Source organism: Marmota monax, unplaced genomic scaffold (assembly GCF_021218885.2).
Source record: "Marmota monax isolate L192 unplaced genomic scaffold, Marmota_monax_Labrador192_F-V1.1 WCK01_AAM20220418_F8-fsc00003, whole genome shotgun sequence".
Classification (NCBI taxonomy): domain Eukaryota; kingdom Metazoa; phylum Chordata; class Mammalia; order Rodentia; family Sciuridae; genus Marmota; species Marmota monax.
In genome coordinates, this window is record NW_026694084.1 from 7,939,952 (window position 1) to 7,963,987 (window position 24,036).

Sequence of the window (24,036 nt, forward strand, 5' to 3'; positions counted from 1 at the left end):
ATATGACCTAGTCAGACATATCCGATGGGTGAATAACCAAGGTATGTGTAATAATTGTTTAGGCTATTGACAAGTGGAAAAATATAGTGAAAGATTGGCTAAAAGGTGAGAAACTGAAAGACGAGGAGGTAGGTAGGAGTTTTTGGTGAATCTAGACATTTAAGCAGGTATATACTATGGAGAGTATCACAGAATATTTTAAAGATTTTAATCTATGTGGATAAAACAGTGAGAAGCAAAATATTTTAGTAAGGGAAGGACATAATTAGAGTTTTCCAAAACCAAGTCAAACAAGCCTGGCTGCTGGTGTATGAATTAACCACTGCTTATGGAGAACTTACGTATACATTTTTGGAGGAGCAAGGAAGAAAATGCACATACTATTGTCTTAATCATATTGGCTTTCCAAAGCCTATATTGTTATAGAAATATATTTATGGAAAAATATTTCATGATGTATAGTGAGAAGAAAAAAGGTTACAGAATATATTATGTAAAATTTTACTACTTATGTTAACAAAAAATATATATGCATAGATGTAAGGTCCCGAAGTTTACTATTTTTTTTTTTTTTTTTTTGTGGATGGTTTTATGTGAATGGTGGGTAGTATCTGATTTATGTAGTATAGTGGTTTGAGATCATGGACCTCAAAACTAGATTAAAATCATATCCCCTCCATTTACTAGCCTTGCAAACTAAGGAAGGTATCTCTCTGTGCCTTAGTTTTCTCATTTGTAAAAGGGCAGAGTTTCTATTTCCTGTTTTAGCATTATTTTGAGGATCAAATAAGTCAATAAATATTAGCTGCTTTGAGCAGTGTGTGTCACTGATTTTTATGCATTTGTGACCTAGTCAGAAAAACTAGCCATTTTCTGCATGCAAACTGATATTCACATTTCCCCCCAACTTTTGAAAGTAAACATACATTGCAATATTTATGAAATTAATAGATTGTGAACAATTTTATTTGACCAAATGTCAAAAAAAGGAAGAATGTTTTTAGTCATATGTATTAATATAGTAGATATAACCAATGCATACCTTTTGAAACTTCTGGGAGACATGTGAAGAAAATTAGCAACAGACTCTGAAAATATTCACATACTATGAAATAAATCATAGTATGTTTGTGCAATGAAATACAACTCATCGATAAAAAAATGAACTGCTGGCATACAACAATTGTGTACCTTGAGTGAAAGTGAAAAACACTTGACACAAAAGAAATATAAACATTGGTCTATGATTCTATTTATGTGAATGTATCTGACAGAATTTTTGTATGTATATTATGTGAAGAACTCTAATAGCTTAATTAGAAAAAAAACTCCAATTATAAAAGAACTAAAGATCTCAACCAACATTTAATAAAAGGAAGATACACTAAACTCATGAAAAAGTACCTGAGTCATAAGGGAAGTGCAAGTTAAAATCACAGTGAAAATGATCATAACAACTTTACTCGGAATAGTCCCAATAGTCCCAAAGTGGAAGTAACCTTTGAGATAAAAGAAATCATAGTATGTTTATATAATGAAATACAACTCATTGATTAAAAAAAAAAAAGAACTGCTGGCATTCACCAATTGTGTATCTTGAGTGAAAAACACTGGACACAAAAGAAACATAAACAGTAGTTTATGATTCTATTTGTGTGAATTTCTACAAGAGTCAAAATTAATCTACGGTGAAAAAATGTGATACGTTTTCTTCTGAGAAGATGGAGGAAGGAGGATTATTTGGTAAGTATACAAGGGAACTTCCTGAATAGATGACAATTTCTGTATCTCAGTGGTGTGTGATTTATAATGTAGGTCTGAGTATTTGTCAAAATGCAACCATTTATATAATATAGATTTTTATATTTTACTGTTTATAAATTTTACCTAACAAAAAATGGACTTCAAACTTTCAGTCTTGTTTGCTTTCTTCAATGGTATGAATTGGCAACTGGTAATATGAATTTCCAATTCTTAAAGCATGTTCTGTTTTTCTTGGCTTGACTAAATAAGTAGATTTGTTTAGGATAATTGAACCTTGTGTCTCATCCATGGAGAAGGAATACAAATATGTTTAAGAAGGATTACAGATATGTTGTACAGTATTAGAAATTGGAGATTTTAGAAGGAACTCATGAGTTTCTAATATACAGGTACATGTTACATGTATACCTTTGTAAACAATGTAAACAATGTAGCCATTTTGTTTTTATTTAGCATTAGTACTTTGTTGAGTTTAGACCTTCTAGCAAACTGTTGTATCCCACTGTTGCTCCTAAGACATAGAATTTCTAATAGGAAACTTTGATTGTTGGGGGTATAATGAACTTTATGTAGTGGAATTTTTCTTTTTTTAAGGATCTTTTCTTTCTTGCTGTCTTTCTGTCTTTTTAATTTTTTTTCCATAATGGGGGATTGAACTCAGGGGCACTAAACCACTTAGTCACATCCCAGCCCCATTATATTTTATTTAGAGACAGGGTCTCACTAAATTGCTTAGCACATTACTTTTGCTTAGATTGGTTTTGAACTTGTGGTCCTCCTGACTCGATGCCCAAGTGGCTGGGATTGCAGGCATGTGCCACCATGTCCTGCACAAGGATCCTTTCTTTAAATGAAAAAATTAAAAATATATATTTTTAGTTGTAAATTGCTGCAGTCTGGCTGGGCAAATAACCGGGAGGTGACAAGCAACTTGAAGGTTGAAGCGGGAACTACTTTATTGTGAGTGAACTCAGCGGGAACTGAGCGAAAACTCAAAGTAGTGGGCACCCAAGGTAGCAGGAGCCGCTTCTCTGCCTGACAGCAGAGGTATATATACCTAACTAATTACACACAGCTTGACTCAATTAACATCATCTAGGTACAGCAGTCAGCCAATAAAGAATCCTCATCATCTTAATGGCTCGCTGGCATTGCTTCACAAACCACTCCTCCTGGCAAACTGCCAGGCACCATCTTGACTTGATTTGCATCCCCAACAGTAAATGTACACTTTATTTATTTTTTTATGTAGTTCTCAGGATCGAACCCAGTGCCTCACATGTGCTTGGCAAGTACTATACCACTGAACTATACCCCCAGCCCCTCTTTAAATGAAATTTACCCTGAAACTTATTTAGTAAAAAGGTCATGGTGACAGTGGTCAGGTAGAGTTGGGGAGATATGCAGCTCAGTATCTTGCATTTGTTTTTGGCACAGCACATATTTTAATGAACAATGATATCTTTTGTTACATAGTACATGTTAAGTTCTCCATGAGTATAGATTTGCTGTTCAGTAGTATTACTGTGTGGGAGAGTCTAATGCTAAGTACTTGCTTAATAAATGTGGATTTAAATTGAGTATTCTTCCTGTGGAATCATTGTGTTTTGAGAGTGTTAAAAATCTTAGAAACTAATACATAGTCCTAGTACATTTATAATTATTTCATTTTTCAAAGAACAACTTCTCGATGCCATGTTGACCTGCTTTAAAAAAATGTGGCATTTATACACAATGGAGTATTACTCTGCATTAAAAAATGACAAAATCATAGAATTTACAGGGAAATGGATGGCATTAGAGCAGATTATGCTAAGTGAAGCTAGCCAATCCCTAAAAAACAAATGCTAAATGTCTTCTTTGATATAAGGAGAGTAACTAAGATCAGAGTAGGGATGAAGAACAGGAGAAGAAGATTAACATTTAACAGGGATGAGAGGTGGGAGGGAAAGGGAGAGAGAAGGGAAATTGCATGGTAATGGAAGGAGACCTTCAGGGTTATACAGTGGACGGGGTAGAGAGAGAGGAGGGGAGGGGAGGGGAGAGGTGGGGAGGGGGGAGGGTGGAGGATGGGAAAGGCAGCGGAGCACAACAGACACTAGTATGGCAATATGTAAATCAATGGATGTGTAACTGATGTGATTCTGCAATCTGTGTATGGGGTGAAGGTGGGAGTTCATAACCCACTTGAATCAAAGTGTGGAATATGATATGTCAAGAAATTTGTAATGTTTTGAACAACCCACAATAAAAAATTAAAAAAAAAAAAGAATACAGTTGAATGAATTTTAGTTAATTTACCAAAATGGGATTCATCACCCAACATCCCATCACCCAGTTAGATTCTTTTTTTTTTTTTTTTTTTTTTACACTTTTAGTGTTTGTTCCCATTCAAGCTTCAGGAAACTCCAGACTTACTTGCTATGTTTATACACTTCTCCTAGGTATTTTTTATAACTGGAATATATGATATGTGGTCTTTTGGTTCAGGGTTCCTCCATGTTGTAATGTATATTATACTTTATTCCTTTTTATTGTTAAATAGGATTTTGTTGTATGGATAGAGCACATTTTTTTCCCCATTCACCAGATAATGGATATTTAGGTTGTTTTTAGCTTTATAACTATTACCATAAATAATTGTTAAGATAACGTTATAAGATATAAAATAATAAAACTGGTGGTTTTGTGTTGACTTCCATTTTGATTTTCTTTGGTGGACACCAACTGTGGAATATTGAGTAATATAGTAAATTCACATTTTTAAGTGTTTTATGTTTTAAGAAACTTTGAATAAGTTTTGGCTAATGTCTCCATTTTATATTCTTTCCAACAATGGATAAGGGTTCCTGTTTTTCCAGTCTTGTCAACTCTTGTTATTCTCTTTTTATTATCTAATTCAGTGGATGTGAAATAGTATCTCATAATGGTTTTGTAAGAATTCATTTTTGTTTGCTTAGTACATAATAAGACTGTGTATTTTATGTATTAGAATAACAAGACTTTTTTATATTTTTCCTTTAGTAGTGGGTAATCTTTACTTCCAATTTTCTCTTCTCATCTGGTATCTAACATTTGAATTCATATATTTATTTCAGAAATTTGAAAAATAGTGAAATATTTTTATATTCTCAACATGATGTGATTTGTATAAAAATTTGTATAAAACAGTAATTTGAAGTGCTAAAATCATTGTAATAAAAATATAATAGCTAATATCAAGCTAATGTGATTATACTGCTGAACAGTAGAAACATCACATATGCATTTAAAATAAAACCACAGCAGAGCTGTTTGTATTCATGTGGAAAGATCTTGGTGATTTCTGAAATATGTAGCTTAGTCATAAAAGCAGATTGTGTACATATACATATTCCCATTAAATTTATAAGTGTTACATTCAAATGCATGAAATTAAGGTCTCTGTGTTTACACTTAATTCATAAAAAGTGGTTATCTGTGGGGAGTGAAGTGGGAATAAAGAATATCTTTGACTTTTCATTTTACTTGCCAGTTAATTTTTTTACACTTTTAAAACTTTTTCCATTGACTATGATATGTAATATGAGTAGTCATTATGCAAAGAAATATACAAGTCTTTGGATTTTGAAATGTATTCATATGTTTTATGTGCATTTTATTTTGGAAACAGTGAACTAATATTATTTTACCATTCAGGATATGAGTAATAATAAAAATACATTTTTTGGGGGGACCAATCTGTATGTTCAAACTTTGCATTTGGGGATTCTACATAAATCTTCAGATCTAGCTGTTGCTGAGAGTATTCTTTCAATTGCTATGTGGTGTTTTGATTTTAAGAGAATGGATGTCTGTTCCTCAAGTGTACCTATGGCTAAAATTTTATGGTGTTCCTGTGAACCTGAATGGATTGCATCCAGTAGTAAGAACCACACTTACATTTTTTCTATTTAAAGTCTGGAAGGAAGAATTTTCTTTATAGGAATGACAGATTGGTCTAGAAATTTCATCAGTTCTGTATTACAGTTTGTCAGCAAGTGGTATAGTAAGAATCTATTAAAGTATTTCTTACTTAGGGCATATTCATTTTCAGTGTTTGCTACTATACAATCAAGACCTACTTGTTTCTATTTCCTTCAATTTATCCTGGAGTTTGTCCAAGTCCAGTTTTAATGAGTTGTTTATCTCTCTAGTTACACTAAAATTTATTTTCCCTTAGAGAGTAATATCTCAATTGATAGCTAGCTTTAAAACCTATTCTGTTAAGTGAACATATGTTCAGAGTAAGACTTCTGGGTATGAGAAATTGGTATTTGTTGAATAAATTAACTGTTAAAATGGAGCTTTAGTAATATCAAAACAATTGAGTCCAGAATTTCTTAGTTTTAATATGAATTTTTATTGTGAGGTTTTATTTTAAATGAAGTTTAATAAATGTATAGTGGCATAAATTATAAAGAAAATCACACAATTTATTGAGTTTTCATTGACATTTTAAGGATTACCCCAAATAAATTAACAAAGTTATAGAAGTTATTCATCTTTTTATAAATTTCTGGAGCCAAAATGATGTTTTTTTTTTTTTTTCCATTTTCTTTTTTTTTTTTTATTTTATTTTTTTTTTTATTGTTGGTTGTTCAAAACATTACATAGTTCTTGATATATCATCTTTCACACTTTGCTTCAAGTGAGTTATGAACTCCCATTTTTAGCCCATATACAGATTGCAGAATCACATCAATTACACATCCATTGATTTACATATTGCCATACTAGTGTCTGTTGTGTTCTGCTGCCTTTCCTATCCTCTACTATCCCCCCTCCCCTCCCCTCCCCACCCTTCTTCTCTCTCTACCCCCCCATTGACCTTCATTTCTCCCCCTTGTATTATTTTTCCCTTTCCCCTCATTCCCTCTTGTATGTTCTTTTGTATAACCCTGAGGGTCTCCTTCCATTTCCATGCAATTTCCCTTTTCTCTCCCTTTCCCTCCCACCTCTCATCTCTGTTTAATGTTAATCTTCTTCTCATGCTCTTCGTCCCTACTCTGTTCTTAGTTACTCTCCTTATATCAAAGTAGACATTTGGCATTTGCTTTTTAGGGATTGGCTAGCTTCACTTAGCATAATCTGCTCTAGTGCCATCCATTTCCCTGCAAATTCTATGATTTTGTCATTTTTTAATGCAGCGTAATACTCCATTGTGTATAAATGCCACATTTTTTTAATCCATTCGTCTATTGAAGGGCATCTGGGTTGGTTCCAAAGTCTTGCTATTGTGAATTGAGCTGCTATGAACATCGATGTAGCAGTGTCCCTGTAGCATGCTCTTTTTAGGTCTTTAGGGAATAGACCAAGAAGGGGAATAGCTGGGTCAAATGGTGGCTCCATTCCCAGCTTTCCAAGAAATCTCCATACTGCTTTCCAAATTGGCTGCACCAATTTGCAGTCCCACCAGCAATGTACAAGTGTACCCTTTTCCCCACATCCTCGCCAGCACTTGTTGTTGTTTGACTTCATGATGGCTGCCAATCTTACTGGAGTGAGATGGTATCTTAGGGTGGTTTTGATTTGCATTTCTCTGACTGCTAGAGATGGTGAGCATTTTTTCATGTACTTGTTGATTGATTGTATGTCCTCCTCTGAGAAGTGTCTGTTCAGGTCCTTGGCCCATTTGTTGATTGGGTTGTTAGTTATCTTATTGTCTAATTTTTGGAGTTCTTCGTATACTCTGGATATTAGGGCTCTGTCTGAAGTGTGAGGAGTAAAGATTTGTTCCCAGGATGTAGGCTCTCTATTTACCTCTCTTATTGTTTCTTTAGCTGAGAAAAAACTTTTTAGTTTGAGTAAGTCCCATTTGTTGATTCTAGTTATTAACTTTTGTGCTATGGGTGTCCTATTGAGGAATTTGGAGCCCGACCCCACAGTATGTAGATCGTAGCCAACTTTTTCTTCTATCAGACGGCGTGTCTCTGATTTGATATCAAGCTCCTTGATCCATTTTGAATTCACTTTTGTGCATGGCGAGAGAAAGGGATTCAGTTTCATTTTGTTGCATATGGATTTCCAGTTTTCCCAGCACCATTTGTTGAAGATGCTATCCTTCCTCCATTGCATGCTTTTAGCCCCTTTATCAAATATAAGATAGTTGTAGTTTTGTGGATTGGTTTCTGTGTCCTCTATTCTGTACCATTGGTCCACCCGCCTGTTTTGGTACCAGTACCATGCTGTTTTTGTTACTATTGCTCTGTAGTATAGTTTGAAGTCTGGTATCGCTATACCGCCTGATTCACACTTCCTGCTTAGCATTGTTTTTGCTATTCTGGGTCTTTTGTTTTTCCATATGAATTTCATGATTGCTTTCTCTATTTCTACAAGAAATGCCTTTGGGATTTTGATTGGCATTGCATTAAACCTATAGAGAACTTTTGGTAATATCGCCAGTTTGATGATGTTAGTTCTGCCTATCCATGAACAGGGTATATTTTTCCATCTTCTAAGATCTTCTTCTATTTCTCTCTTTAGGGTTCTGTAGTTTTCATTGTATAAGTCTTTCACCTCTTTTGTTAGGTTGATTCCCAAGTATTTTATTTTTTTTGAGGATATTGTGAATGGAGTGGTTGTCCTCATTTCCATTTCAGAGGATTTGTCGCTGATATACAGGAATGCCTTTGATTTATGCGTGTTGATTTTATATCCTGCCACTTTGTTGAATTCATTTATTAGCTCTAATAGTTTCTTTGTAGAGCCTTTTGGGTCTGCTAGGTATAGAATCATATCATCTGCAAATAGTGATAATTTAAGTTCTTCTTTTCCTATTTTTATGCCTTTAATTTCTTTCGTCTGTCTAATTGCTGTGGCCAGTGTTTCGAGAACTATGTTGAACAGAAGTGGTGAGAGAGGGCATCCCTGTCTTGTTCCAGATTTTAGAGGGAATGCCTTCAATTTTTCTCCATTCAGAATGATGCTAGCCTGAGGCTTAGCATAGATTGCTTTTACAATATTGAGGTATGTTCCTGTTATCCCTAGTTTTTCTAGAGTTTTGAACATAAAGGGATGCTGTACTTTGTCGAATGCTTTTTCCGCATCTATCGAGATGATCATATGGTTCTTATTTTTAAGTCTATTGATGTGGTGAATAACATTTATTGATTTCCGTATATTGAACCAGCCTTGCATCCCAGGGATGAATCCTACTTGATCATGGTGCACAATTTTTTTGATATGTTTTTGTATCCGATTCGCCAGAATTTTATTGAGGATTTTTGCATCTAGGTTCATTAGAGATATTGGTCTGAAGTTTTCTTTCTTTGAAGTGTCTTTGTCTGGTTTAGGTATCAGGGTGATGTTGGCCTCGTAGAATGAATTTGGAAGTTCTCCCTCTTTTTCTATTTCCTGAAGTAGCTTGAAAAGTATTGGTATTAGTTCCTCTTTAAAGGTTTTGTAAAATTCTGCTGTATACCCATCCGGTCCTGGGCTTTTCTTAGTTGGTGGTCTTTTGATGGTTTCTTCTATTTCCTCAATTGATATTGGTCTGTTTAGGTTGTCTATATCCTCCTGACTCAATCTGGGCAGATCATATGACTTAAGAAATTTATCGATGCCTTCACTATCAACTATACAGGATCAACTATACAGGGAGATAGAGGTTATAAAAAACAAACAAACAGAAATCCTAGAAATGCAGGAAGCAATAAACCAACTTAAAAACTCAATTGAGAGTACTACCAGCAGAGTAGAACACTTAGAAGATAGAACATCAGACAATGAAGATAAAGTATTTCAACTTGAAAAGAACATAGACAGCTCAGCAAGACTGTTAAGAAACCATGAGCAGAACATCCAAGAAATATGGGATAACATTAAGAGACCAAACTTAAGAGTCATTGGGATACAGGAAGGTATAGAACTCCATACCAAAGGAATGAGCAATTTATTCAATGAAATAATACGAGAAAACTTCCCAGACTTGAAGAATGAGACAGAATCCCAAATTCTAGAAGCCTACAGGACGCCGAATGTGCAAAATTATAAGAGATCCACACCTAGACACATTATAATGAAGATGCCCAACATAGAGAATAAGGAGAGAATTTTAAAAGCTACAAGAGAAAGGAAGCAGATTACATTTAGGGGCAAGCCAATCAGGATAACAGCTGATCTTTCAACACAGACTCTGAAAGCTAGAAGATCCTGGAATAACATATTTCAAACACTGAAAGAAAATGGGTCCAACCAAGAATTGTGTATCCAGAGAAATTAAGCTTCAGGATGGAAGATGAAATTAAAACCTTCCACGACAAACAAAAGTTAAAAGAATATGCAGCTAGAAAACCATCTCTTCAAAACATCCTCAGCAAAACATTACAGGAAGAGGAAATGGAAAATAACAATGAAAACCAACAGTGGGAGGTAGGACAGTAAAGGGGGGGGAATAATCAAAGAGGAAAACAAACCATGTTTAGTAACATAAATAAACAAATATGGCTGGAACAACAACCCATATCTCAATAATAACCCTAAATGTTAATGGCTTAAACTCACCAATTAAGAGACACAGGCTAGTAGAATGGATCTCAAAACAAGACCCAACAATATGCTGCCTACAGGAGACGCATTTGATGGGAAAAGACATACATAGGCTGAAGGTGAAAGGTTGGGAAAAATCATATCACTCATATGGACTTCGGAAAAAAGCAGGAGTGTCCATACTCATATCAAATAAAATAGATTTCAAGCCAAAGTTAATCAAAAGGGATAAAGAGGGACACTACATACTGCTTAAGGGAACCATACACCAACAAGACATAACAATCATAAATATATATGCCCCAAACAATGGCGCAGCTATGTTCATCAAACAAACTCTTCTCAAGTTCAAGAGTCTAATAGACCACCATACAATAATCATGGGAGACTTCAACACACCTCTCTCGCCACTGGACAGATCTTCCAAACAAAAGTTGAATAAGGAAACTATAGAACTCAATAACACAATTAATAACCTAGACTTAATTGACATATATAGAATATACCACCCAACATCAAGCAGTTACACTTTTTTCTCAGCAGCACATGGATCCTTCTCAAAAATAGATCATATATTATGTCACAGGGCAACGCTTATACAATATAAAGGAGTAGAGATAATACCATGCATCCTATCTGACCATAATGGAATGAAACTGAAAATCAACGATAAAAGAAGGAAGGAAAAAACCAAAATGATGTTGTGCAATGATTTGGGTAATAGATATATGGGTGTTTGTTATTTTCCATACTTGTTAATCAACTGGATATATTTTCAAACTTTCAAAACTAAAAGACAAAAAGTACTTTTAATTGATATTGTTATACAAACAGATACATTGTGCAAGTTACCATTTATTGCCAAATCACTTAAATTTCATTTATTTTAAGTCTTACCAGGGTATTTAACAGAAGTATAATAAAATATGCTTTTATTTGTGGTTAGTTATAGTTGAAAAATGGAATGATGAAAACATTTCATGCATGTATGACATAATTACCTTGTTTATTATGAGATTTATACTTATGTATAAACTGTTATTTTCTTTTATGTTAATTCTGAATGAGAGAATTCTATGTTACCCTTAGGCATTATTAAAGTTTAAAATAATCCTTTTGAATGTGCATATGGTTAAGTTTTTATTCAGACCTATGTTATTCACTTGGGAATCATTTTATGTGACATATGATGGCTTGAAAAGGTTATGATTCCATATACAGTAGCCAAATTTATTATGAAAAAGTAAATACCTACTTGTAAAAATAATCCCATCTATAATTTTGTCTTAATTATTGCTATAGTTAAAAGAATGGCTCTTGGTATACCATGGAACCTCCTAAATGACTGAGTATCTGGAAATAGAGTTCTTAGGTTAGTCATACATTTCATATCTTAGCAGGTGTTCCAAATGTTTGTTGTTTTTAAATAGTATCAATAACAATACAGTGTGTGTTTGTTTACATTTTTGGTCAGGTATTTTGAATATAAATTTGAGAATGTAATAGAATCAATGTCCATTTTTTAAGTCTTAGAAAAAGGATAATAAGAAAGTTAAAAACAAGATTTAGAAAGTATCCCAAATGTCAGAAAAACAAAAGAACACAATAATGATAATTAAATTCAAATATGTGAATTAGGTCCAAGTTGTTGCTATCTCTTTGTGATCTCTACTATTTTTGGTGTGAAGAATCTTTTATGTAGTGCATATTTTTCTCTGGTCCTCTCATTTTTATGCTTTGGGTTTTATGGTGAAATGTGATCTGAGTTCTGAAGGCTATGTTTACTTGGAGTCATATGTTGTAATTAAATATTTGAAAGTTGTATGGACAAGGTGGTGGCTGCCTCAATTTGCAAATGAATATTTAAGTTATCTGACATGCCAATTAAAAGACACAGGCATTTTCATTTTATTTTTTTTTTTAATTGTTGTTGCTGTTTTAAGTGAGAGAAGGCAGTGGTATCTTGTACTAATGTGCATAGACACAGAGAGCTCTGAATACTACATGGAGCCTTTTGGTTTTAATTGAGTAAACATTTACGTTAGGTAATAGTCATCATTTTGACCATTTTAAAGGGTACATTTCATTTTTTTTTAGTGTATTCATGGTGTTGCTCAGTTATTCCCCCTTTCTAATTCTGGAATAATTTCAAAACTTCTAAAAAAGAAACCCTGTGTCTGTGTTTCTGGACATTTTATACAGTAGAGTCATATAATATATGACATTTTCTTTTTTCTTTTTTTATTTATATATGACAGCAGAATGCATTACAATTCTAATTACACATATAGAGCACAATTTTTCATATCTCTGGTTGTATACAAAGTATATTCACACCAACTCATGTCTTTATACATGTACTTTGATAATAATGATCATCATTATTTCCATTCTCATACCAAATAAAGTAGACTTCAAGCCAAAGTTAATCAAACGGGATAAAGAAGGACACTACATACTGCTCAAGGGAATCGTACACCAACAAGACTATATAATTATGTGTCCCAAACAATGGACCATCTACATTCATCAAACAAACTCTTCTCAAGTTCAAGAGTCAAATAGACCACAACACAATAATTTTGGGTGACTTTAACACACCTCTTTCATCACTAGATAGACCTTCCAAACAAAAGCTGAACAAAGAAACTGTAGAACTCAATAATACAATCAATAACTTAGACTTAACTGATATATATATAGAATATTTCATCCTTCAATGAGTGAATATGTTTTCTTCTCAGCAGCACATGGGTCCTTCTCTAAAATAGACTGTATGGCATTTTCTCTTTGGCTTCTTTTAGCATATATGCTATAATATGAATGAATCTTGAAAATTTTCTTCATGTTGTAGCATGTATCAATAAGTATTCGATTCCTGTTTGTGTCCCAGTAATATTCCATTGTGTGGATACACAATGTTTTGTTTATCTCTTCATTAGTTGGTATTTGCTTGGTTCGTTTTCAGTTTTTGGCCATTAAGAATATTGCTGTAAGCTCAATTCACAGTAGCTAAGCTATGGAACCAATCTAGGTACCCTTCAACAGACGAATAGATAAAGAAAATGTGATATGTAAACACAATGAAATATTACTCAGCCATAAAAAAGAATGATGTTATGACTGTTGCTGGTAAATACATGGACCTGGAGATTATCATGCTGTGTGAAATCAGCCAGTCCCCCAAAATCAAAGGCCAAATATTCTCTATGATATATGGATGCCAGCATACAATAGGGTTGGTCAAATGACATTTTGTAAGTGTGTCAAGACCAGTCTATGAGGAAAAAATAGTCTTTTCAACAAATTGTTTTATAAAAACTACATATACAAAAGAATAAAATTGGACTAAGACCTCAAATCATATATGAAAATTAACAACAGATCAAAGACAACCAAAACAATGGGATCCTAATTAGAATAAGTTATATTCCATGTGTCATGTGTCAAAAACACTCTACTGTCATGTATATATAAAAACAACAAATAAAAAATAAATTCTAAAAATGGATCAAAGAGTTAAAAATATGTAGTTTGTAGAAATTAAAAAAGGTATAAATTCTCATTATTTTAGAATAGAATATTTCTTAAATATGACACCCACAACAAAAGCAACAAAAGAAAAATCATAAAATTAGTTTGCATCAGAATTTAAAATGTTTCTTATCATGGGACATTATCAAGAAACTAAAAAGGCAACATATGTAATGTGAAAATATATTTGCAAATCACAACTGAAAAAATTCTGGCTTTCAGGATATGTAAATAATTTTTATAACTCAACAATAAAAATACACATAAAAAGCTCAATTTAAAAAAATGAACATAGGACTTGAATAGACATTTTTCCAAAAAAGGATAGACAGATAGCCAACAGAACAAACAAAAAGCAATTTAGCATCATTAGTTATTAGTGTAATGAAACTTAAAAGCACAAAATACCATTTCCCACCCAGAAGAATGGCCATTATCAAAACACAGAAAATAACAAGTGTTGGCAAGGATGAATAAAAATAAGAAGATTATAAACAACTGTGCCATTATGGTGTAAAACAATATGGCATTTTATCAAAAAATTAAATGTTGCCAAGCATAGTGGTACACACCTGTAATTCCAGGAGCTTGGGAGGCTGGGAGAGGGCAATTGAGAGTTCAAACCCAGCCTCATCAACTTAACCAGGCCATAAGCAACTTGATCCAGAGGTTTCAAAATATAAAAAATAAACTGGAGATGTCACTCAATATTTGAGCACCATTAGGTTTAATCTCCAGTACTAAAAAGAAATAAATAATTAAACACTGTGTTACCATATGATCTAGCAATTATATTGATAGGTATATACCCAAGAGAACTAAAATACATTAAAAAAAACTATAAATGTGAATTACAGTATTATTTTTAAGTGCTGGGAATTAAACCCCAGGGCCTTGTGCATGCTAGCCAAGTACTCTACCACTAAGCTACATCCCCAGTTCCCTTGTCCCCATCCTCCCCAATTTATTTTTTTCATTTTAAGATTGGGTTTCATTAAATTGCCCATACTGTCCTCAAACTTACAAATTTCCGGAGTAGATGGGATTATAGGCATGAGCAACTGTGCCAGGTATAGTAGCAATATTTTTTTTTTGTTTGTTTTTAGATATACATAACAGTAGAGTGTATTTTGACATATTATACATACGTGCAATATAAGTTATTCTAATTAGAATTCCATTCTTGTGGTCATCCATAATGTGGAGTTTCACTTGAAGATTTTTTTTTAATCTCATAGATCTCCAGAAGATAGGTTAAAGTCTGAGATGTTAAAGAGACATACATGTTTAATATTTTATCTGTCACTTCGTTTTCATCTCTACTAAGTTTCCTGTTTAAGTCCTTTGGCCATTGTCTTTTATTTTTTTGTAAAGAATTTTTCACGGGGGCGGGGACTGGGGTTGTGGCTTAGCTGTGGAACACTTACCTAGCATGTGGGAGGCCCTGGGCTCGATCCTCAGCACCACATAAATTAAAAATAAATAAATAGATAGATAGATAGCTCTATATATAAAAAAGAATTTATTACGAGTTTTTGCTGTAATGATGAATATTCATTCTTCAGGATTCAGCTGAAGTGTAAAACTTGCAGTTCCGTCTGAACAATCCTTCTTTATTTCAAATAGTTTATCTTTCCACATAGTTCACAAAGATCTCTATGTAACTTTGTTTTAGCATTAATTATGTTGAATTGTAATTCTTGGTTTACTTGTCTAACAGTAACTGTATTTTTTTAGTGTAAAGATGGTGTCTGTCTCCTCAGATCTTAGCAAAGTCTGTTTGTATCAATTCAGTTTTACATGTTAACTACGTTGGATTTTTTTTGCTCAGTTATCTGTAATAGCTTGAGTAAGTGTTTCTATGTTTATGTTTCAAATTGACAAGTGAAGTTTAGAAAAGTTATATTACTGTTTTTAATAAAAACATTAAAAAGGTAAGCCAGAAATAGAAGTTGGACTTTTAAAAATTTCATATCATATTCTATTACCTTAAATGAAAATATTTGAGTAGATTTGGAGATAAGAGACTTCAAAATATAAATTTGGGAATTTGAATCCTATGTATTGAGGCTTAGATGGACTCTCAGTTTAATGGCTATGTAAGGCCTATTTATGTGCTTCTTTGGATAGAGGCCATAGGAAAGCAGCCAAATTAATTAGTTAATTATTGAGCTTTTGTAGCCATGCTGGTGTCCTGCAAACTTGCCAAGTTCACTTGTACCTCATGGCCTTTGCACAATCTCTATCTGCTTGAAACATAGATAATCATTTAGCTATTTCTCACCTCCTTCATGACTGCTTTAGTTTCAGTTGAAGGTCCATCCTTATAATAATGTCTACCTACTGCATGTGAAATTGCTCACCCTGTAGCAGTCTCATTCCATTAGTTGTGCTCTACTTTTCATTTTTGTTAGTATTTTTTCTTATAACCTTTTCATACCTTTATTTAATGATTGTGTATTGATTTTTGTCTTCCCTCTCTACTGGAATGTGTGCTCCCAGAGGACAGCTGTTTTGATTTTTATTTCTTTCGTATTTTAAAATGACTAAAATATTTTCTAAGTAACTAGAATATTAATAAATATTTGCTGGTTTCATACATTTTCTATAGAATCAGTTCAACATTATGGTATACAACAGCTAGGCTTAATCTAAGACTAATAGTTAAAATAACATTGAGAACATTACATGTCATTTATTTATGGACCTAGAAAGTGTGAAGTAAAAACTAAGTTTGACTTTGAAGGATACTGCACAATGGCTACTGTAGAAGTGGATAAATAAGGAGTCTATTGACTTAAAAAAATAACTGAAATTAAAGCATGCCTAATAGTGACAAAGGTAACTAACCGACCTGGCCCTCTTCTCCTAGTATCCCAACTCTATAAGATACTGCTTGAAATCCCCTTATGTTCTAATATAGGTAAATTATGCACATAAATTGACTGTCTGTAGTATACCATAGTGGATGAGTAAGGGAAATTGTAGAGATGTCCTCCTGATTTCTCTGCATACTTTATTTGAACGTTCATTGAATTTTTCTTTATCTTTTTTGTAGTTCATTCAGTAAGTTTACTAGAATAGTGATTATCTGAAATTCACATTTTTATGACATATTGTACACTTTGATTTAAGTCTGTATTTTAGTCAAAATATTGTTTGTTAGACATTTCTGTATATTATTTCTATTCTATTTGTTTTGCACTTTACTCCAGCAACACAGATTATGTGTATTTTAGATTGTCCTCTTCTGCCACATACTTCAATATCCTTTTCTGAAATCGTTTTATAATTTTTCAAAAATTTCATTTTTTGTAAATTTCTGAATTTTATCTACCATGTTCGTGATTCTATTCTGAGTTATGTTTTCTTTGTTTAATTTCAAAATATTGGGGAATTTTTATAGATACTTTAATGTTTTTAGTTTAAATCCACTCTGTATGATTTTAAGCCTTCTAATTTTATTGAGACTTGTTTTTTTGGCCTAGAATATAATATATATTGGTTAATACTGCAGTTATTGGGAGGGGGAGTTCTATAAACCTCAATTAGGTCAAATTTATTGATGGTGTTTTTGTTTTTTAAAAAGTCTTTACTGACTTTCTATTGTATCTGTTACTGTGAGTATAGGTTGAAATCTTCAATTTTTAAATTTCTTCCTCTTCCCAGTTATATTAAAAATTGATATATTTGGTAGGTCTTTAATCCTGTAAAACTAATTGACCCTTTTATTATTACAAACAATCCCTATTTATCCCTAGTAATGCTCTTTTATGTGCTTTGTCTGATATTTACTATGTAAATATTTTTAATTTGATGTACATGGTATAGTTTTTCCTCTACCCCTCTATTCCCCTTTCCATCATTGTATCCTTTTTTTAGATTCTACTTTCTTATATTTAAAGTAGGTTTCTTATTGGTGGGATAGAGTTGGGACTTTGCTTTTTTTTTTTTAATGCATTCTGATAATCTCTTCTTTTAAATGTCTTCTTTGACATTTAATATAATGTATATTTTTGGATTTATGTCTATCTTGCTGTTTGTTTTCTGATGGTCCCATCTTTTGTTTCTTATTTTTTAATTTATTTTGATTGATTCCATTTCATTTCTACTATTCCATTCTTATGATTCCATTTATCTCTACTATTGCCTTTATTCATTTGCCTTTTGTTTTATGGCTTAATTGTTTTAGGGTTTAGAATTTATATCTTATCAAAGTCTTCTTCCAATAATACCACATCAAACATCATATAAGAACCTCATTGCAGTGTACTTAATTTCCTTTCTCTTGTTCTTTGATCTATTCGTGCTATAGTTCTGCTTTTAAAGAAGGTATAAGCTTAACATGTTACTCTTTTTTTTTTTTTTGCTTTTAACAATGAGTTCTTTCATTTCTTCAGAAGATACTGAGAAAGATTATTTTCTTTTTTCTTTAAAATATTAATTTGCAGGCTGGGGTTGTGGCTCAGTGGCAGAGAGCTTGTCTTGCACGTATAAGGCACTAGATTTGATCCTTAGTACCACATAAAAGTAGATGTCTAAAGTAGAGGTATTGTGTCCATCTACAACTAAAAAAATATTTTAAAAACTTCATTTGCATTTCTGCATAGGCTGTCTATAGTCTAGTGAGGAGGTCCACGGAATAGGGTAGAGGAGAATGTGGCTGCACAGTCGCTATTCAAAAACTCCAGAGACTAAGCAGGAAGCAGGTCTGATTTTATTGTGCAGTTACTACACACACACACACACACACACACACTCACTCCCTCACTCACAGGCAGTAGCTAAGCAGATTACAGGCCGCCACCAATGCAGTTTCTGCTACTGTCCTTGAAGCAACCAATCCAGGAGTGGGCCATGGAGCAAGCATAGGGACTGCAACACATGGCCTCATGCTCAGGGCTGTGCCTATGGGAGTAACGGGCCTGCTGCTCACTTGTCTAGCACTAGGGGAGTGGCCTGCCACTCACATGCCCTTAAGGTATGCCATGTATGCAGTACTCCATGCACTTGTCCCCATACTTATTTATCATACTTATCATTCATCACATTTCTTTGTGTAACTTCACAGAGATTTCCTTCTGGTATCACACTTGTTTAGCCTGAAGAATTTACTTTTTTTTTTTTTGCAGCACAGGTATGCTGATGAGGACTTGTTCTCAGTTTTTGATAATAAGAAGACTCTATGTTGCCTACATTTTTTGAAAGCTCTTTCCTCTGAATTTTGAATTTTAGGTTGAAAGCTTTTCTTTTTCCTTTCATCAATTCAGTAATTTTACTCCATTGTCTTCTCTTGTACATAATTTCTGCGAAGTCTGCTTTTCTTTTTTTCCCCTTCCTCCTTCCCACTCTCCTTTCCTTTGTTTCTTCCACATAAATAAATCATGTGCTTTATACTGAGCTACATCCCTATCTCTTTCTTTGTGTGTAATATGTTTTTCTACCCGCTGTTTTTAGGGTTTTTGTCTTTAACATGTGTTTAAAGCAGTTAGATTATAATGTGCTTTGATATGTTTTTACATCTATTTGGGAATTGTTGAACTTCTTCCATCTTTGAGTTTATAGTTTTCTAGATTAAAAAAATTTTTTTTTGACATTGTTTCCTTAAATAAATTTTCTGTTCCTCCTCTTCCACTTTTTCTAGGTATTCAGTTACTAACTGAATTACTAATTGCTTAATGTTTCACAGTTCATTAAGGCTTTTAAAAATTATTTTATTCTTTTTTCTTCTCTGGTCCTTATTTTCTGGAAACTTCCTAGGAAACTTATAAAATGTACCTCAGAATTGTTTGCTTGGGGTGAAGGAGGAGGGAGAGCATTTATCCCTACATATTCCAGGTTCTGTTAACGAGAATCCAAAGTAGTTTCTAACCTTGTCTCAAAATGTATCATCTTAGGCAACATCAGCCAGAGTCTGCACTGAATTGTTGTCCATAGTGGTTAGAATAAGAGTTGGGGAGTGAGGCTTTTAAAGTGATATATGAGAGATGTTAAATACTATGGATTTGGAAAATGATAAACACAGGTTTGTGAGGTAGGGGAGAGAGTGAGGTGCCTAAGTCTACTGTAATATCATCTTAGTATATAGTTTATGAGTCAGCCTAAACTATCATAAATAAATGTGAAAATATGATAGTTTATCATAATACTAAATGGAAAAATTGGAATTTAATTCCATGTGATCTGATCAAGAGCCCTATATCCTATGCTTCATATCACAAATATTTATGAAGTATTTACTTTATACCAAGCCCACTATTTGCCAGTATTATGGAAAAATAACATTTTTGAATTTAGTGGGGTAAAGAGCGGGGAGCATGGGAGGAATAGATGAATTCTAGATAGGGCAGAGGGGTGGGAGGGAAAAGGAGGGCCAGGGGATTAGCAAGGATGGTGGAATGTGATAGACATCATCATCCAAAGTATATGTATGGAGAAGACACAAATTGGTGTCAACGTACTTTATATACAACCAGAGATATGAAAAATTGTGCTGTATACATGTAAACATGTATATATAAGAATTGTAATGCATTCCACTGTCATTTATTTTAAAAAATCAATAAAAAAGCATTATGATAGTTTAATTTATCCTGGTAGTTTTTGCATCTGAAAAATGATATGATAGATGCTCATACGGTTATTATGACAGAATTCTATGGTTAATAGATACAAGACTTTTTTAAAATGTAGATTTGCTAGTAATTTGTATGTGTTAACTTGTATTATTTCATTTTTTGATGATTAACTTGATCTAAGAGCTACAGTTTCTTCAGCAAAACTTTTGTGTTTATGGATATTATTCTAGTTTATATTTTCATTCATTATTCTGAGAATTTCTGGAATAAACTAATTTAAATTATTATCAGAATTGCATATCTAATTGATTTAATTCCATTTAAAAACATTCTGAATGTATACCTCTTTTCCCTTGCAATTTAATTAATTTAACATGTTGTTTATTAATGCTATCTATTGTTATTTTTCTGTTTTCTTTTGCAGGACCAAAAGATCTCAAATTGTTATAACTGAAGGTATATTTGAACTTCCAAATCTCACAATTCAAGCTACAAGAGCACAGACACTTCTGCTGCAAGCAATATATCAAAGTTGGTCTCATATTGGAAATGTTAGCTCTTCAGCAGTGAATGAAATTTTGATGAATGAAGTCTTTCAAAATATAGGTAAGAAGATAGTTTTCTTGAAAAATAAATGGGAAATTTGTAGCAGAGGTGAGTAATAATTTGTCATTTAAATTCATATGTTAGCATGTTTAACTTCAGTCATATTTCTGTTGAAATTGTGTATTTATAGCTTATGTTTAATAATCTAACTTATACCATAAGCCATTCAATTTTGTTCTCTGATACAAATTTTTGGATATGCTTTATACTTTTAAGATAATATTTTTCTACTAATATACAATTTTAAAATTTATTTTAATCCATTAATTTATGTTTTTAAATTGATACAGGTATTGAACCCAGGGTTGCTTACCACTGAGCCCTTTCTCCACTCTTTTTATTTTGCGACAGGGTCTTGTTTAAGGCCTTGTTAGTTGCTTTGGCTGGCCTCAAACTTGGAATCCTCTAAGTCTGAAATCCTCCTGAGCTGCTGGGATTACAGGCTTGTGCTACTCTGCCCTGCAAGTTTTAATTTTTTTAAATTGGGACATCATGAATGTATATCCTTACAGGATACAATGAAAAGTATATTTTTAAAACTTTTTTTTAAGTTGTTGATAGACCTATATTTTATTTATATGCGGTGCTGAGAATCAAACCCAGTGTCTCCCACATGCCAGGCAAGTGCACTACTACTGTGCCACAGCCCTGGCCCCTAAAAGTTTTGATATATGTTTGTAATATGTAATGATTAAATCTAGTCTTTAACATGCTGATAAATGCTGTAGGCTTATATATCTCACTATCTGTGGTGAGACATTTTAATGTACTCTTGCAATGCATTCTAAATGTTATTATTAGGTGTAGTCATTATGCCAGTCAATAGGTCTCAAACAATTATTTCTTGTAATTAAAATTTTTTACCCTTTGACAACATCTCCACAATTCCCTTTCTTCTTTCACCTTACTACCCAGATTTGTGCAATCATAATCATACTGTCTATAAGTCTGACTTTTTAAGATTCCACTTATAAGTAAAATCATATGATACTTGTCTTTCTGTGTCAGGCTTATTTAACTTAGCATAATGTCTTCTAGATTCATTCATCTTGTTGCAAATAATAGCATTTTCCTTTGTTTTTGAGATAGAATAATATTCTTTTACACATACACACACAAACACACAAACACAGTTTTATTTATCCATTGATGGATACTTTGGTTCATTGCATATCTTGGTAATTGTATATAATTGCTTCAGTGAGCAGGAACATGCAGATCTTTCTTTGATTTTATTTCCTTTGGATATAACCAGAAGTAAGATTATTGGATCATATCATATTTCAATTATTAGATTTTTGAGGAACCTCCATATCTTTTTCCAAAATGAGTTTATTTATTTTTATTCCTACAAAGTGTGTATGTACCATTTGTTCTCTTTTCTTCATTTCCTTATCAATGCATAATCTTTCATCTTTTTAATTATAACAATTTTATCAGCTCTGTGGTAAAATCTCATTATGGATTCACTGTGTATTTTTCTAGTGTTTAATGAATTTCAGCACTTTTTTATGTACTTGTGCAGCATTTTAGTCTTTTTAGAAGTGTCTGTTCAGGCTCTTTCTCTGTTTTTTCATTGGTTTATTTATTGCTATTGAGTTGTTACCTGTGGGCTTATCATATATGGCTTTTATTGTATTATATGTTTCTATAATATTTTGATAGTTATAATCATGACAGGGTGTTGAATTTTGTCAGATGCTTTTTCTATATCTGTTGAGATGACCATGTAGTTTTTGTTCATTTTATTAATAGGTATTTTGGGAAAATCTAATGTAATTGAAGTAGTGACCTTAGGCAGAAGGTCCTGTGATACTGAAGAAAGAGTAAGGCAGATCCAGTGTCAGAGTGCAGTTTTGAGTGACTTACTGAATATGGTCAAGGGTAGCAGCAAGAGTGCTAGTTCCCTACAACCTGGGTAAGAGGGATAAGACTTAGATAAGGTGAGGTAAGAATGTCTTTCATTCAAACCAGAGTGTGTATCTGGTTTATCTCAAGTAACTTTGAAGTTATCAGGTACATTGCTGACAGTGACTTGACTAGTTTCTATTTGTAAAGCTCCACATATCACTGTGTTTGATTTATTTATAGTTGGCTGGGAAACTATGGTTACTCAGAGGCAGTCATAGTGGTGACAATTCAAGATGGCTGTAGTCAGGTCAAGCTGGATTCCTATACTGCGCTTATATTTATTGACCTACTTTGAGCTATCAACAGTGGAATCCCAGGGATAAATGGATCCCATTTAATTATGTTTAATAATTTTTTAATGTTATTGAATTTGATTGAATTTTTGCATCGCATTTCGAAGGATTTTTGCATCTATGTTATACTTGTCCGTCTTTGATATTAGGGTAATGCTGGTCTCATAAATGAGTTTGAAAGAAAACACTCTTCAATTTTTGGAATAGTTTGAGAAATATTGCTTTTAGTTCTTGCTGATGGTGTTTTCTGATTCTGTGTTTTTGTGGTATCAGTTATAATAACTATCTCCTCATTCATTTCTTATTTATTTGCGTATGGTCTCTTTTTTTCTGAGTCTAGTAAAAAGTTGGAGTATTCTGTTTATCTGTTCAGTACACCAATGCTTAGTTTTTTTTATTAAATTTTTTTTTCCTAGTCTCTATTTCATTTATTTCTGCTCTGATCTTTTTTTTTTTTTTTTCTGTTTATAATTTTGGGTTGAATTTGTTCTTCTTTTTCTCGTTTCTTGAAGTGTAACATTAAATTATTATTTGAAATCTATCTTTCTTTCTTTTTTTTAGGATAGACATTTATTTTCCTCAAGGAACTGTTTTTTCTGCATTCCATAGATTTAATATGTTGTATTTCCAGTTTCACTTCTCTGACATTTGTTCTGTGTAATTAAAATCTCTGATTTTTGGTACATGTATATACTTACAATTTTTACATCTTCTTAATTAATTAAGCCCTTTATCATTATATAATGACCTGTTTTGTCTACTTTTATAGGTTTTCTCTTAGTCTGTTTTGTTTGATATGAATATAGCTACCTTTTTCTATTAGTATGGGCTATGTTTATCCA

The 24,036-nt window shown here is 32.8% G+C and overlaps 1 protein-coding gene across 16 annotated transcripts in view; it reads left to right on the forward strand.

Annotated features, from left to right (window-relative positions):
• The window catches only part of Vps13b (vacuolar protein sorting 13 homolog B), a 756,023-nt gene that overhangs the window by 145,393 nt on the left and 586,594 nt on the right, over positions 1-24,036 (forward strand). For all 16 annotated transcript variants that reach the window (XR_006856245.2, XR_009228666.1, XM_046464889.2 and 13 more), the window contains exon 17: positions 20,809-20,990. Coding sequence is in view for 14 of the 16 variants with exons in the window: in XM_046464889.2 (XP_046320845.1) it covers positions 20,809-20,990 (182 nt within the window). In the remaining 2 variants the exon portion in view is untranslated. The remainder of the gene's footprint in view (positions 1-20,808; positions 20,991-24,036) is intronic.